General features: G+C 36.1%; 1 protein-coding gene across 7 annotated transcripts in view; it reads right to left on the bottom strand.

Moving 5' to 3' along the window:
- PPIP5K2 (diphosphoinositol pentakisphosphate kinase 2) overlaps positions 1-17,042 on the bottom strand; it is a 73,810-nt gene that overhangs the window by 19,094 nt on the left and 37,674 nt on the right. For all 7 annotated transcript variants that reach the window (XM_036279004.1, XM_036279003.1, XM_036278997.1 and 4 more), the window contains 4 exons: positions 12,459-12,586; positions 11,643-11,757; positions 3,217-3,324; positions 3,017-3,133 (listed from right to left, as the gene is read on the bottom strand). In XM_036279004.1, the coding sequence (XP_036134897.1) occupies positions 3,017-3,133; positions 3,217-3,324; positions 11,643-11,757; positions 12,459-12,586 (468 nt within the window). The remainder of the gene's footprint in view (positions 1-3,016; positions 3,134-3,216; positions 3,325-11,642; positions 11,758-12,458; positions 12,587-17,042) is intronic.

Genomic DNA, 17,042 nt, shown 5'->3' with positions numbered 1-17,042 from the left:
ATATGAAATGATGAAGGGTCTTTTTGAAGAAAAAGATAAAATGTATGAACAAACAAAATGGCAATGAATACACATCTATCAACAATGGAATCTACAAACAAAATGAACAGGTAGAACAGAAACATTCTCATAGATACAGAGAACATTTTGTTGGTTGCCACTTGGGAGGGGGGTTGGGGGAATGGGTGAAAAAGGTGAAGGGATTAAGAAGTACAAATTCATTGCTAGACTGACAAACCTCAAAGGGAAAGGGGTTGGGGGGTGGGGGGTGGGAAGAAACAAACCAAAGAACTTATATGCATAACCAATGGACACAGACAATAGCGTGGGAAAAGGTGGGAGGGGGGCGGGAGTGGGGAGGTGGGGAGGAGGGGGTCAATGGGTGAAAAATGTGGAACATCTGTAATACATTTTACATCCAACAATAAAGATTTGGAAAAACAAAAAACAAGGGGAGGAGGGGGTCAATGGGGGGAAAATGTGGAACATCTGTAATACATTTTACATCCAACAATAAAGATGTGGGGGAAAAAAAAAAAAGAAAAACAAAAACCAAAAAAAACCTGAAGCAATCAACAAAGTTAGTTATAAGTCACTGAAAGACAAGCACGCCACCATCACTAAATCTATTCAACATTCTACTGGACTTTTGTCATCATTCAGAGATACAATCATACATACACAGAAAATCCAAATTACTCTATGGATAAATTATTAGAATAACTAATAGCATGTAGTAAGGTGCTAAGTATAAAATCTTTATAGAAAAATGAGTTAAAATTCAATGCGACAATAACAGAAAATAACATTTAAATATACCATTTATAATAGCATAAAAAATAAAGAACTTAGGAATTAATCTAACAAAGAAGGTACAACACATAAAAAAATCTTTATTTTATCAAAAAGATAAAGAATAGCTAAATAAATTCAGAGATATACTAAAAGTCCTTGGACTAGAAAATCCAACACTATAAAAGTGTTTTTTTCAGACAAATACCACATGATCTCACTTATTTGTGGAATATAATGAACAAGGTGGGCTGATGAACAAAACAGACCCAGAGACATAGAAAGGAGTATGGTTCAGACTGACAAACCTCAGAGAAGGGGGTAGGGGTGATGGCTGAGATGAACCAAAGAACTTATATGCATATATGTGTAACCAATGGCCATAGACAACAATGCTAGGGGGGTGAGGGTGGGAGAGTGGGATGGGGAGTAGGGGTCTAGGGGGGAAAAAGGAGAAACATCTGTAACAAAAATAAATTAATAAAAATTGGAAAAATGAAAGTGCCCTTTTCCTCTCAAAATTTCAAAATTCCAAAAAGTTTTCTCTGAAACATTCCCCTTCACTTTAGTTTAAGAATGAACAAGGATACTTACTATCAACACTTCTATTCAACACCACAGTGGTCCTAGTCAGTAGCACTTTAACAAAAAGCATATCCAAATGGCCAATAAATATGTTAAAAGTTGCTAATCCTTACTTGTCACAAGGAAAATGTAAATTTAAGCTACAATGAGAGAGCACACTACATGCCCCCCAAAATAGCTCAGCAGTTAGAGTGTAGGCCTGTGGACCCAAGGATTGCAAGTCTGATCCCTGGCCCGGCTGGGGTTGTGCGGGACGCAACCAATCAATGTGTCTCTTTCACATGGATGTTTCTCTCTCCCCACCCTTCCACTCTCTCTCTAAAATCAATGGAAAAATATACTCGAGTGAGGATTAACAAAAAACAAAACAAAACAAAACACTGGTCTTATCAAGTACTGACAAGGATATGACAGTATTTTTAGAAAACAACTTGGAAAACTATTTGCTGTATCTTCTAAAGTGGAACATGTGCATACCCTATGGCCTAGCAATTTACATATAGATATATATCCAAAAGAAATGGGTACATATGTTCAGCAAAAGATTTGTAAAAGAATGTTCATATAAACATTCATCTTCATAACTAGAATTAGAAACAAATCACATGATTATCAAAGTGGAATGAAGTAACACTTTCCACTATATTTATGTAATAGAATCCTTCATGGAAACAGAATAGGTAAATCTCACAAACATAATGAAAGAAAAAAGCCAAATCCACTACCTATCCCCAAAAAGCATGTATTTTGTGATTTCATTTATATAACATTCAAAAATAAGCAAATTAATCTATGATAGTAGGTACCTTTGGGGAGAAGACAGGGAGGTTGTAATAAGGAGAGGGCATAATTGGGTCCTCTGGAATAATGCTATTGTTCTAGTTATGACTTGCTAGTTATTTTACAATTGTATTCACTTTATAATATATCATTAAGGTATATACTTATGATTTAAGTACTTTTATCAATATGTAATATACTTCCGTAAAAGAGTTTTAAACTGAGTATTTAACTTTGTAAGGTTATTATAAAGATTAAAATGCAATTATTCGTGCCAAGGGCTTAGCACAGTGTTCAGCATGAATTAATCCCCAAGTTTAACAACAACCAAACAACAAGCAAAACCAAAACCGTAACTATAGTTTTTTATCCATTCTAAATGATGGTTTTAAAAATCCAAAGTAATCTAGCCCTGGCCGGTTTGGCTCAGCGGTTAGAGCATCGGCCTGCGGTCCAGAGAGACCCGGGTTCGGTTCCCACTAAGGGCATGTACCTCGGTTGCAGTTTGTCCCCAGCCCTGGTTGGTCGTGCAGGTGGCAGCCACTCAATGTGTCCCTTTCATGTCGATGTTTCTCTCTCTCTCTCTCTCTCTCTTCCTCCCACTCTATCTGTACAAAAAATGGAAAAATGTCCTCGGGTGAGGATTAAAAAAAAAAAAAAAATTCAAAATAATCTAAATTAAAGATAAAATTTGAGTATGTCTAAAATGTCCACCTAAATCATACTTTAAAAATGCAAACCATCATGTTACTTAGTACTTGAGATAAGAATTATAGTACATGATAGAAAATTCTTAGAGAAAGTTCATGAAAAGCTAAAACTGTAGTAACCAAGCATTGAAGAGTTTCATCTTCATTACCTCTCTTGAAGCTGGTCTATATCCATAGCCAGATGGTAAATTTTTGTCTTCTTCACATCCTTTGGCTCCTGGACTAAAGTGTAATTCAACATGAAAGCGTTCCTCTGAGGAAAGATCCTAAAAATATCACAGAACATTTTGAAAATGAGAAACTTCAAGCTATTTACCTCAGGTAACATACACATCAAGAACTCGGTTACCTTGTTAGGATCCTCATAAAGCATGATAACGATCTGAGTCATGTAGTTCAGTTCATTGACAACATTTAAATAATCCATAGCTCGTTTCCACTGTTCATCTTTTGATTCCTGAACAAAAAATAGATGGAAAACATTTTCTCATATTATATTACTTGAAAGTCAATTATTTTCATTATGGTAGTCTGCTTAATCCTGAGTGATACCACAAAGAAAGGCAAATACGTATATGCACAAATCTCTGAAAATAACTACACTATATTTGAGTTTCAATAAATTACTAAGCTTAAGTAAATTATTTAAAAAATCTCTTAACAGAAGTATTAGAAACTCTTGTGCTTAACTTTTAAAAAGCTCTGGTCAAGATGGTGGTATAGGTAAACATGGTACTGGCATCCTCCCACAGCCACATCAAAATTACAACTAAATTACAAAACAACCATCACTGAGAACCACCTGAAGTTTAAGACAGAAAATCTATCACTAAGGATATACAGAAGAAGCCATGTAGAGTGGTAGGAAGGGCAGAAACACAGACAGAGCTAGTCCGACACACGTGTGTGGTGTTTAAAAATCAGTAGGGATATCTACGTTGCAGAGAGTCCCCCTGAGGAGTGAGGTCCCAGCCGCACACCAGGCTCCCCAGCCCAAGGTTTCAGCGCCTGGAAGAAAAGTCCCCATAACTTCAGCCTGTGAAAACCAGCAGGGTGAGTAAAGCAGAGGGCTTCTGGAGTTCTAGGCATTCCTCTTAAAGGGCCTCACCTGGACTTACTCAGATTCACTCTGAGCTCCAGCACAGGGGCAGCAGCTCGAAAGTCACTAGGGACATACAGGGAGAAACTGAATTGTCTGGCTTTGGGGTGAGAGCTGGAGAGGCAGCTTTCTCCCAGACAGATGTGTTGACAGAGGCTACTGTTCCTTTGCTGAGTCTTCCTATCACAGAAATGGCAGGCAGGTGCCATATCTAAGTCTCCATCAACCTAGCTAGCACTGTTGGTACAGCCCTGGTGATTCCCTGAGACCCCATGCACACCACCCAACTTTTGGGCCCGCCCAAGCTACCAACTTGAGAGACCTACTATATAAGGCCACCCATCCAAGACTGGGAGACATGGCAGATCTACCAAATATATAGAAACAAACAAAGGGAGGCAGCCAAAATGGGGTGTTAAATAAACATGTCCTAAATGAAGGAACAAAAGAAATTTCCAGAAAAAGAATGAAATAAAATGAAGTCAAGCAAACTACCAAATACAGAGTTCAAAACAATGGTTATAAGGATACTCAAGAAACTCAGTGAGAACTTCAACATCATAAAAAAAAAAAAACATATAGCCCTGGCCTGAATGGCTCAGTTGGTTGAAGGTCATCTTGTGCACTGAAAGGTCACTGGTTCGATTCCCAGTCAGGGCACATGCCCAGGTTGCAGGTTTGGTTCCTGGTCAGAGTACATACAGGAGGCAACCAACTGATGTTCCTCTCTGACATCAATGTTTCTTTCTCTCTCTTTCCCTCTCCCTTCCTCACTCTCTAAAATCAATTAAAATATATGTACTAAAAGAAAACAAAAAGCATAGAAACCATAAAAGAGAACTAGTCAGAAATGATGAATATAATAACAAATGGAAACTATACTAGAAGGACTCAACAGCAGATTAGGTGAAGCAGAGGGTCAAATCAGTGATTTGGAAGAAAAGGTAGCAGAACACACCCAATCAGAAGAGCAAAAGAAAAAGAACAACAAAAAATGAGGATAGTTTAAGGGACCTCTGGGCAACATCAAGCATAACATACACATTATAGGGATACCAGAAGAAGAAAGCAAGAGATTGAGAAGCTATTTGAAAAAATAATGACTGAAAACTTCTCTAACCCAATAAAGGAAAAGGATACACAAGTCCAGCAAGTACAGAGAATCCCAATCAAATGAACCCCAAGAGGCCCACATCAAGAACCATCATAATGAAAATGCCAAGGGCTAAAGACAAAGTGAGAATGTTCAAAGCAGCGAGAGACAAGCAGTTAATTACCTACAGGGAGCTCCCATAAAACTGTCAGCTGATTTCTCAAAAGAAACTCTGCAGGACAGATGGGATTGGTAGGAAATATTGAAAGGTAAAAAAGCAATGACCTACAACCAAGATTATTCTACCCAGCAAACCTATCATTTAGAATTAAAGGACAGATAAAGAACTTCTTAGATAAGAAAAACCTGAAGGATGCCCTCCTGGTGTGGTTCAGTGGCTGAGCACCAACCCAGTCACCAAGAGGTTGCTGGTTCAACTTCTGGTCAGGGCACCTGTCGTAGCTGTGGGCCAAATCCCCATTGGGGAGGCATGTAGGAGGTGGCCAATTGATGTTCTCTCTCATCAATGTTTGTATCTCTCTCTCCCTCTCTAAAATCAATAAAGAAACATAAAATAAAATAAAAGCTTCTCTCTTAAAAGAATCATTTAAAAAAGAAAGTAAAAATAAAGAATCTCTTAAACTATAATACCCACAAGTGAATTCTAAGGGTAAGGAGCAGTTATTAACATTAAGTCCCTAAGTACCTGGTATAGTATCATGCTTCCTAACCAGAATAATATCCTATAAGAGTAGTGCTATTTTTTCCTACTGTCATATAGTCCATATATGTAATACATGCCTATCAGTCAATGGCCCTCATTACATTGCAGTGATATGTTAAAGCAATCAGCAGAAGGAGGCATATGTAGATTCTATTATTATTACCATATTCACCACTACTCTACCTTCATTTAGAGAAATCACTTGTATTTAAACATGTAATCACAGAGCATCAGAATTGAAAGGAGTCATAGAGAACATGTACTACAAGCATTCCAAGTAAAAAATTCTATCTGAAAAGATAAAACTACTCAAAGTCCCAAATGTATAGTCAATGGTCAACAGGGTCTACTTAGACCTCATGTACATCACAGATAATGTTCCTTCACCTATGTCATATACATCACAAATATATAAAAGCATCCAAATTTCTTTTTTTTTATCCTCACCGAGGACATTTTTGCATTTATCTTCATATAGAGCAGGAGGGAGAATGGGAGGAAGAGGAAGAGAGAGAGAGAGAGAGAGAGAGAGAGAGAGAGAGAGACATTGATGTGAGAGACATATCGAGCGGCTGCCACGCACACAACCCCAACTGGGGCTGAGGACAAACTGCAACCAAGGTACATGCCCTTAGCGGAAATGAACCGGGGCCTCTCTTGGTCCGCAGGCCGGTGTTCTAACTGCTGAGCCAAACCAGCCAGGGCCTAACATTTTTTGTATACAATAAAGAGTATATAGTACTTTTTACTTTAGTATAGAATGTGCCTTCTTTTAAAAAACAAAATTTGAAATGCAAAATCCCAAATGTACAAGACCACATTCTGATTACCTACTTTAAAAAATTTCAGCAAAAATACTTAAGTTTTAAATTTACACATTATACATTCTTAAGGCAGCATTCCCATTATGAACTTTTTGGAAGACTAAAGGTAAATCAACATCCTATAATTTGTGTAATTACATGTATTCTTAGCTTCATTTCAACAAATGGCTATTTAACCTCTCAGTGCTCTAAAGCCACTAGAGCAGCTACCCCCAACTTAAGCAACACTCCAGAGCAAAAGCTGCATCTGTGTGTGATTGTGTGTTATCTGTGTTTGGGGTGGTGATATCTGCAAACATGTACATATGTGTGTTTTTTCAAAATTGTTAAGAGAGTTGCACTACATGTGAATCACTAAACGATGAGTTTAAATTCTAACAATTTCTTTTCTTTTTTGTTAATCTTCACCTGAGGATATTTTTCCATTGGTTTTGAGAACCAGTAGAAGAGAGGGAGAGTGAGAGGGAGAGAGATGAGTTTAAATACTAAAAATTTCTTTTCTTTTTTGTTAATCCTCCCTGAGGATATTTTTCCATTGATTTTGAGAGACAGTGGAAGAGAGGGAGAGAGGGAGGAGAGAGAGAAACACTGATGTTAGAGAGACACATCCATCAATTTCTTCCCACTCGACCCGGACAGGTGCTGGGGATGGAACCTGCAACCCAGGTATGCAGGCTGACCCTCTAACCACTGAGCAACACCAGCCAGGGTGGTAAATACTAAAAATTTTGCAGTTGTATTTTGCTAGGTTTGTTTTGATAAAAAGATAAATTTTAATAGCATTCTCCTAAACACAATTAATTTTCTAGAATTCATAAAAAAATTGTTTAATTAAGGCTCATTGTATCTATTCCCTGACACCTTGCTTAATCTTATTTCCTTAACAAAATACTTTTTAAAAGCCATTATGGAGAGATAGATTTTACCCAGTCCACACTGAAAAATCAAACTTTCAACTGGGAAGATACTGAACAAGGTTTTAAGTATATTAGTTACAGAGTCTTATAAGGACAATATGAGTTGGGATAATAATTATAGTTCAAATATATTAATTAAAAAATTAGAAAATAGGACATCCTTTTGGTATAGAGTTTAGTTTTTACTTTAGTAAATACATGTAACTTTTCTATTCTGGAAAGACAGATTTTTTTTAAAAAAAATGCAATTGTACAGTATTTTATTTTTAGAAATGCAGCCAAATACAATGTATACTCAACAAGCTCTAGTTCCAACTGCCACCACCTTGGTTCAAACTATATGATCTTTCTTAGATCGCTGTGATATTGGTTTCCATATCCTAAATGTTTTATCTACCTTCTACATATGTTAAATAAGTGCAAAGGGTCAAAAGGGGACCACCTAAGAAATATAACCCTCCTCTCCAAAAACAATTCCATTGTTACCACTAAATATACAAGCTCTTGCCTTGCTAAGATCATTTTTTTATTCACTATTTCTTTTGTTAAAACTCCACTAATCTACATACGTTGCAAGGGGTGTCACTTTGCTATTCCTTGTTGGATGAAAGAAGAAACTAAAATAAGCGGAAAGAACACATGAACTGGAAAATGTGAGAAGAACAGACCCCTGAAATAGCCTTAGTCAACTATGATAACAACTATTCATCAAGGCCCAATAAGATAGATTAAGAATCTAGATACATGTATCAACTGTTCATTATATATTTAACAGCCTTTTATTTAAAAAGTACATAAGAAAAAACAACCCTGAATTTTCTTTTAAAGATCACTTTTAAAAAAATAGATATATGTGTGTACATTAATATACACATAGAAAATTTTAAAGAATTCTTATATTTTGTGAGTTTAGAGATGGCGAAAAGATAATTTTGATATGTATATATAATTTTGATATCTAGTAGAAGTGTCATTGTATTCTAGGTAATCAATCTATGGTTTGACTATGCTAGAGAAAGAGAATATTAAAATTTATCTCTTTTTAATACATATCAGTACCACTGTCAATCCCTAAAAAGTCATTTTATCTTTGCAAACAAAAACTCCCTTGGAATCTTATCAACAGCCACTATGTCAACTATCATTAATATGTTGATTTTCCAACTCTGTACATTTAACCCCAACCTCTGACCTCACATATGAACATACTACTGGTTATCTTCACTTCACTGGCCTACTAGTCCCTCAAACTCAACCTAAAACTAAATTCATTCCTTTCCTTTTAATATCTGATCTTCCTCCCATTTGTTATCTCAGTGAATGGTAGGATCATCTACCAAGTTACCCACATTAGAAATATGCAAATATTTCACTCTCTTTTCTTCCTTATCTTCAATACCCGTAATCACTATAGGGCCTCAAGAAGAGTGTTGGTGCAAGTTAAAGGACCCCCTTTGCCTGTGATAAACTATGAGAGGAGAGAGAGATGTAGGAAAATTGTTAATTATGAAGGAGCCAAGACTTACTGGGTTAAAAAATACAACTGTTTCTCATTCCCAGCCTCTCTAGAGATGAAACAGTGCTATGATTAAAAAGTAGCAGTAGCTTCAAGGAAGAAAGGAAACATAGAAATCTGTCTTGAAGACATGATTGTGACTGTAAAAACACTTTCTAAGCCCTGGCCGGTTTTGCTCAGTGGTTAGAGTGTCGGCCTGCGGTCTAGAGACCAGGGTTTGGTTCCCGCTAAGGGCATGTACCTCGGTTGCGGTTTGTCCTTGGCCCTGGTTGGGTCATGTGGGAGGCAGCCACTCAATGTGTCCCTTTCATGTTGATGTTTCTCTCTCTCTCTCCCCCGCCCCTTTTCCTTCCCACTCTATCTGAACAAAAAATGGAAAAATGTCCTCGGGTGAGGACAAGAAAAAAACAAAAAAACACTTTCTAAGACTTCAGAAAGATTGAAGATGCTTCATGCATGTTTCAAAGACACAAAAGACTTTCTCAGGATCTTATGAGCATGTCTCTCAGCTGCTCACTATTAAGTAATAAGGATTGCTCAGTGCTGTCCCTCGGTAATCACAGAGAGCCCAACACAGAAAAGGGCTTATCTGTAATAAATTTGTGTGACTTGTTTAATGAAGTAGTTATTGTTTTGCTTTATTTATTTTTTAATTACACTATCTTAAACTAGATAAATAGATCTTTGGATCCCAATCTTCTTTAGGCAGGAAGCATGTTGTAGAAAATTACTCAGCTACAAATAAAAGCTACTTTTCATAAAAAAAGAAGTATGACCCAGATGAAGAGATAAAAAACCCAAAGCATGAAGCCATGAACCATTGTAACACAACTCCCTGGTGGTATGAGAGTCCTAATTAAGGAATAGGAACATGTACGAAGGCAGATTTCAAATTTGCTATGGACCAGTAACTACAATGTTATCTTCTGTTTTTCCCTCTTTTGAAAGGTTATTACAGCAGTTATCCTATGCCTATCCCACCACTGTAAGTTTGGTGTTTGAAGGACAGATAACTGGTCTCCCTCCAGTTCACAGGTCTGTGAATTAAGACTGAATGCTCTTAAGCACTTAAGAATCTGTGTCTGCCCTGGCCAGTGGTTAGAGCGTCGGCCTGTGGTCCAGAGAGACCTGGGTTCGGTTCCAGCTAAGGGCACATACCTCGGTTGCAGTTTGTCCCCAGCCCTGGTTGCTCGTGTGGGTGGCAGCCACTCGATGTGTCCCTTTCACGTCAATGTTTCTCTCTCTCTCCCTCCCTCCCACTCTATCTGAACAAAAAATGGAAAAATGTCCTTGGGTGAGGATAAAAAAAAAAAAAAAAGAATCTGTGTCCAAGGAGCCCAATCCACATCTGAACTGATTTAGATGATGAGATTCTTAGATGTCAAATTGAGGCTGTAACAGAATAAGGGGGAATACTGGAGAGGTTAAGTGAATTCTGCATGTTGGAGAAATATGAATTGTGTGGCCAATGGACGTATTATAATAGATTCTATTTTCCAAAGATGGCCACCATATATACCAATCCTAAGTACTCATCTTGTGAAACTCCATTCATCCAGCAATGTGGGTCTATTTCTCACATTGGGGAGGCTCTTTAACCTAGATAAACCTCTAGACTACCTCAACCAATAAAGCTTACCAGAAGTGATGCTATGTGTCTTTATAACTTAGATAATAAAACTGTCTTGCACTTTCACCTTGTTTCCTTAGGAATCTTATTCTTGGAACTTAGCTGCTATGTTTTGAGGAAGCAGGTCATATAAAGAGGCCAGGTAGAGGTATTCTGTCAAACAACCCTGGCCAAGGTCCTAGCTGATAGCCAGCAGCAAGTCCCAGACCTGAAAGGAAAGCTTTGAGATGATTCAAGTCCGTGTCTGATTGCAATTTCATAAGAGACCCAAAATAAAACTGTCTAAGTGATCACAGTCAATTCTGCAAACTCTGAGAGACAAAAATGACTGTGGTCATTAAGTCAATGAGTTTTGGTATGACTCATTACATAACAGTAGATAAGAAGCACAATATCCAACTAAATACCAAGTCCTATCAATTCTAATCCCTTTATAACTCAAATTCATCAGATTTTCTTTTCTTTTTGGGTTAATCCTCACCTGAGGACATTTTTCCATTGATATTTTTAGATAGAGTGGAAGGGAGGGAGGGAGAAGAGAGACACACACATTGATTGGTTGCCTCCTGCACGACCTTGACCAGGACTGGGGATCAAACCTGCCACCCAGGTATATGCCCTTGACTGGGAATTGAAGCTGTGACCCTTTGGTTTGTGGGTCTATGCTCTAATCACTGAGGCAAACCGGCCCCAGGGCATCAGTTTCTCTCTATCTCACTGACACCAGCCTATAACATCACCTAAAATATTTTATAGTATTGTTTGCTTAAAAAGATCTTCTCCAATGAAAGAGAAAGTGTCTCTATCCCCAACATCCAGCATGGTGCTTAGTATATATATAGTAGACCTTTGACAAATGATGGTAAATGATGAATTATTAAAATTACACAGTAAAAACTGGTGTTAGTGATTTGGCAACATATTCAAGGCAACATATTTGTCAAGTAGGTTGGAGTAACTTATTGTACTTACATTGCATAAGGCACCATAGCGAAGAATAGATAGTAAAGAATGTACATGACTTTCACTGGTGAAATATAATCTGGTACGGACATGACGTTCAGGAGACAGAACACCTCTGGAATACCTAAAGTTAAAAGGAGACAGTGTTAAAACATAACCATATAGTCAAAACTTATTAAGTATTGAAATTATTTTATAAAATAGCATTTAATCTTCTATTCTATTTTCCAAAGATGGCCACCACATATACCAATCCTAAGTACTCATCTTATAGTGTGACTGTGAAACTCCATTCATCCAGCAATGTGGGTCTATTTCTCACATTGGGGAGGCTCTTAAACCTAGATAAACTTCTAGACTACCTCAACCCTCTTCCAACCACAATTAAGAAATTATCTTAGTAGATATTCCTTTAACATGAAAATAACTACAACTAACTGGAACCTCTGAGATTAGTCAAAGAAGAGTTAATATTGGTCAAGTTCATTGTCAATAGGTTACTGGAGATCCTCTACTAAAAATAACTGAGGTCATAACCCTAAAGAAGCTCAGAGATGTTTATGCTGCTGAATGGAGTACATGCTGGATAATGTGAATAATGACACATATTCCCATTCCCCATTCTCTTCAGTTTTCCACTCAATTTGGAGTGAAAAAGAACCCTGGTTGGAAGTTAACTACTAGTAATACCTAAGCAATCCTTATTTGCACAATGTGCCAAGTGACACACTCTTGATTTCTTCACAGGAACATTGAAAAGTAATTTAGATTTGAAGTATGCCAAAATAGATGTCTACAGATTTAAATACCAGTACAGTCTCTTACACAGGATGGAGTTTATTTACAGTGTCATCATCTTGTGTCCTCTGAAGGTCTGAGCGAATTTTTCTAACTAGAGGAGTACAGTAGCCTTTGGCAATCTCCAGTTTTTCAGCTTTGGTTATACCATATTCCTGAGCAGAAAATACATGATGTTAGAAAAAAGTGTATAAAGCCAAAGAGCTCTACCAAATGCATTGCTAAATTAAAGAACTATAATAAGCCTTTTAAAAAAAAACAAACAACACTACACAACTAGTTTACTTTTCTGCAACTGTTAGTATACTATTTCCAAAACTATTAAGTATAATTGAAAGAATTTTTGGTGGAACTGAAAAGCAAATAATTTCTAAAAAGGGGATGATGAATAGATATAATATTTATGGATAGTAGTTCAATTCAACTGGCAGGTTTTAAATGTAGAAAAAACCTTAAAAGAAAGATGGTTTGAGAACACAAACACTACCGCACAGAACAAATAGTTCACGAACATACAAAAATAAATATAAATTGAAATAATGAGATTTTTTTATCTATTCAAATGTTAAAAGATTAAAAAGGCTAACAAATTATTTAAAAGCCTTTAGCCAATACTTGTAAAGTTTTAATTAGTGGTGGGCAAAAAAATGCCATAAAATGATCACATTTCACGATGTCTATAATTATTATAGGTTAATTAAATTTATGAGAAATAGTATGAGTTATCAAGAAAAATATTAACTGTAATAAAAATTACAGTTGAAAGGGTTAGACAGAAAATGATCAGATATGAGAAGAGAAAAATCTGTGATGTGTGTAGATGGGATGAGAGAAGAGAAAAAGACGAGGGCAGAAAGTGAGGTGGGGAGGACAGAGGGAAAGAAGGGAAAGTAGAGAGAAAGAGAAAGAAGTAGGTATATCTCTCTCCAAGTACAATCTGGGATTCTTGAATTTAAAGGCTACTTCCTGCTATCAGGTACTTCCCAGATGTCCAAAGATAAGTATGAATAGCAGACTGCCTAATAAAGAAAAGGCTGACTGATTACAGAAGGAAAACCTATGAAAATGGAACTTCTTGGGTCATTTCCCTTAAACTAAAGCTTGGTTGGTTCATTTATCTGGCCAAGATAGATGACTGTGAGTTAGGTATGCAAAAGGCAGTGTAATTGTGTATGTATAAGTAAATAAAAGGAAAATGCTGGAATTAAATATCCCCAGGGGAAATTTCTGTTCTTAGCAAGTCATGAGCATACACTGCTCATCTGGAAGAAAACTGGTAAAAGATTTTTGAAGCTATAGACATAGTCTCGAGTGTGTATAAAGACATGCGTAAAAAGAGTGAAAGAAATAAAAAAATATCCAGAATTCCACATACAAGAAGTGGTTAAATAAGGTATTGTTACATTACACCATTCAGCCATTAGAAATAATGATGTGTATATATAGCTTTACTGATATGAAAGTTCTTGATGCTAAGGGAAAGGTGAAAAAATCAGGTTGTAAAACAATATGCTTTTCCTTGTTTTATTTTTATAAAGACAATTGTTATATATATGTAAATTTAAAAGAAAAATTATATCTGCTTGAATTTCAGGGAAAACACCTTTAAGTATTTTCCAAAACATTAAAATGTTTTTCTTCAGTTGGTAATGTATGAGTGATTTCTTTGCTTTATCTACATTTCCTAATTTTACAGCAAAGACATATTACTTTTATAATAAATATATCTTTTTTGTTGTTGTTTGTGGTACATGCCCCTAGCGGGAACCGAACCCGGAACTCTCTGGTCCGCAGGCTGACGCTCAACCGCTGAGCCAAACTGGCCAGGGCTAATAAATATATCTTTCCCTTCAAAAGTGACATTTTGTTCATCTGACACCACCAATTAGACCAAATAAATGTTAGATGTTTAAATTCTCATATGTTATCACAATGTTTCTGCCATAAATAGAACAGATTAAACTAACAAATGAGGCCATCTGAAAGCTTATTATATCATGATATTTAATGAGAATGTCGCTGTACTTCACACAGAAAATGCTATTATAAAGCCTTTGTATTTCAAAATCTACAAATAACTAAAGAAATTGTCTGAACCTCAATAAGCATGTGCCAACTCAATGAAGAGAATCTTAATACCAAATTTAGTCTTTAGATGTTCTTATCTATCACCATACCATCATTATTTTAAAGTATCATTTTAAAACTAGGGTTTCTATTTTCTGAGAATTGAGACTGGTTAAAAAGTGAAAAGTTGATTGAATTATAGCAAAAATACCTATTATAATTAAAATTAGTTTAATTGCCCTGGCTGGTTTGGCTCAGTGGTTAGAGCGTTGGCCTGCGGTCCAGAGAGACCCGGGTTCGGTTCCTGCTAGGGGCATGTACCTCGGTTGCAGTTTGTCCCCAGCCCTGGTTGGTCGTGCGGGTGGCAGCCGCTCGATGTGTCCCTTTCACATCGATGTTTCTCTCTCTCTCTCTCTCTTCCTCTCTCTCCCTCCCACTCTATCTGAACAAAAAATGGAAAAATGTCCTCGGGTGAGGATAAAAAAAATAAATAAAAATAAAATTAGTTTAATTGTCAAAGTAACTAAAAGTAATAAACCATGTTTGTCAAACTTAAGCTTAGATATGATTAGAATTACCTAATTCACACTGCATAGACATATGAATTAATTCAATGTAAGAATGGAAAAAAATTTTTATAGAGGCAGAGAGCAACACTTGTACACAATAACATATGTATATATATTTTTCTTGCACACATAGTGACACTCTCTTAATCTAAATTAGTATAATCTAAACAAGTCATTATTTTATATTATGGACTCAGTCATCAAGTCTTTAAGCTTGAAATTTTTTTTTCATGAGAATTATGTACAGTAGTCCCCCTTATTCACTGGGAATATACTCTAAGACCCCTCCGATAGATGCCTGAAAACAGTACCAAACTCTTTGTGTACTGTTTTTTCCTTATACATACCTAAGTACGATGATCAAGTCCAATACAAATTTGGCACAGTAAGAGATTAACAATAAACAATAAAAATATAGAATTATAACAAAATACTATTATAAATGTTATGTGAATGTGGTCTCTATCTCAAAATATCCTATTTTGTACTGTACTCACCTTTCCACTTAAAGGAAGCACTTTATGCTTTTCTTTGGCATGTCTGATTTGCCAGCATCACTACTCTTGTGCTTTGGGGCTATTTATAAGTACAATAATGGTTGTCTAAACACGAGCACTGTGCCACTGTGACAGTGGATCTGATAACGGAGGAGACTACTAAGTGACTAATGTGTGGGTAGCATATACAGTGTGGATATGCTGGAAAAAGAGATTTCACATCCCGGTCAGGATGGAGTGGGACAGCATGAGACTTCATCATGCTGCTCAGAATGATAGACAATTTAAAACTTATGAAGTGTTCATTTCTAAAATTTTCCATTTAATATTTTTGGACTGCAGCTGACCTTGGGTGACTAAATCCAAAAAAAGAGAACCATGGATAAGGGGGGACTACTGCATGCAAAATTTTCATTTTTTCCACTTCAAACTACAGTTTCATTAATTACTATACATGTGTTTTTAATTTTAAGTTATTTGTTCATGGGATTGAAAATGCCTGCATTTTATCCATGGTTTGGATATATGAAGGCTAAAGTAACAAAGCAAAATAATAATACTGAACTGAATTCAATGCTCCATTTAAAAAGCAGGACTCTCAGGTCACAATAAAGAATATCAAGTCAAAAAGTTAGAGAGGTCAAGACCAAGTAGTCCTCTACTCAATTTATAATCCCAGAACTCCAAGAAAGCATATAAAAAGACCTCTACTTTTAAAAGCATTAATTTACCAAAATTTAATCATGATTACTGGAAGCATAGGCATAACGTTGCCTAAAGATTCCAAAGATAAATAATTTATCCAACAAAAGTAATTTTGGAGATGTCTTCATATAAGTTCTCAGACTACTGTTGTAAAATTTATTTATTTCTTTTTATTTATTTTTTTGGTGCGTGCCCCTAGCCGCTAGGGCCTAGCGGAAACCAAACAGGGGATTCTCCAGTCCGCAGGCCGATGCTCCAACTGCTGAGCCAAATGGGCTAGGTTTGTAAAATTTAACATAATTGCATTAAAAGACAATTACTGTAATAGAGACTGAGAACAGGTGAGCATTACAAATTAACTCTAAAATATACAAATGATATGTCAAAGCTTTCCTAACCATTCTAATCTTTAGTATTTCTTCTAATTACAATGCTTTAAAATATTCACTAATAAATATTTGTTATAAGGAGATGGTGAGAAATTTCTTTGGCTATTTAAGCAATATACCAGAAATACATAGAAGAAATTATCTAAAACCCCACTAATACTTGAGAATTCTTTTGATCCCAACTCTTAGAAAGCAACTTTTCATTCCCAATTCTTGAATCTATATATAACTGAGAGAAACACAAAAGTAAACCATGTAATGACATGACATGATTATCTTAACAAATCATCTGTGTATTTATTTAGCCATTAAATATGTGATATATTTAGGTGTACTGAAAATCTACCTTGAAAAATGCATATAGCCAACATAAAGACTTAAGAG

Source organism: Molossus molossus, unplaced genomic scaffold, assembly GCF_014108415.1.
Source record: "Molossus molossus isolate mMolMol1 unplaced genomic scaffold, mMolMol1.p scaffold_m16_p_3, whole genome shotgun sequence".
Lineage (NCBI taxonomy): Eukaryota > Metazoa > Chordata > Mammalia > Chiroptera > Molossidae > Molossus > Molossus molossus.
Note: the sequence above shows the minus strand (reverse complement) of the source record. Positions and strands in the feature narration are given on the sequence as shown.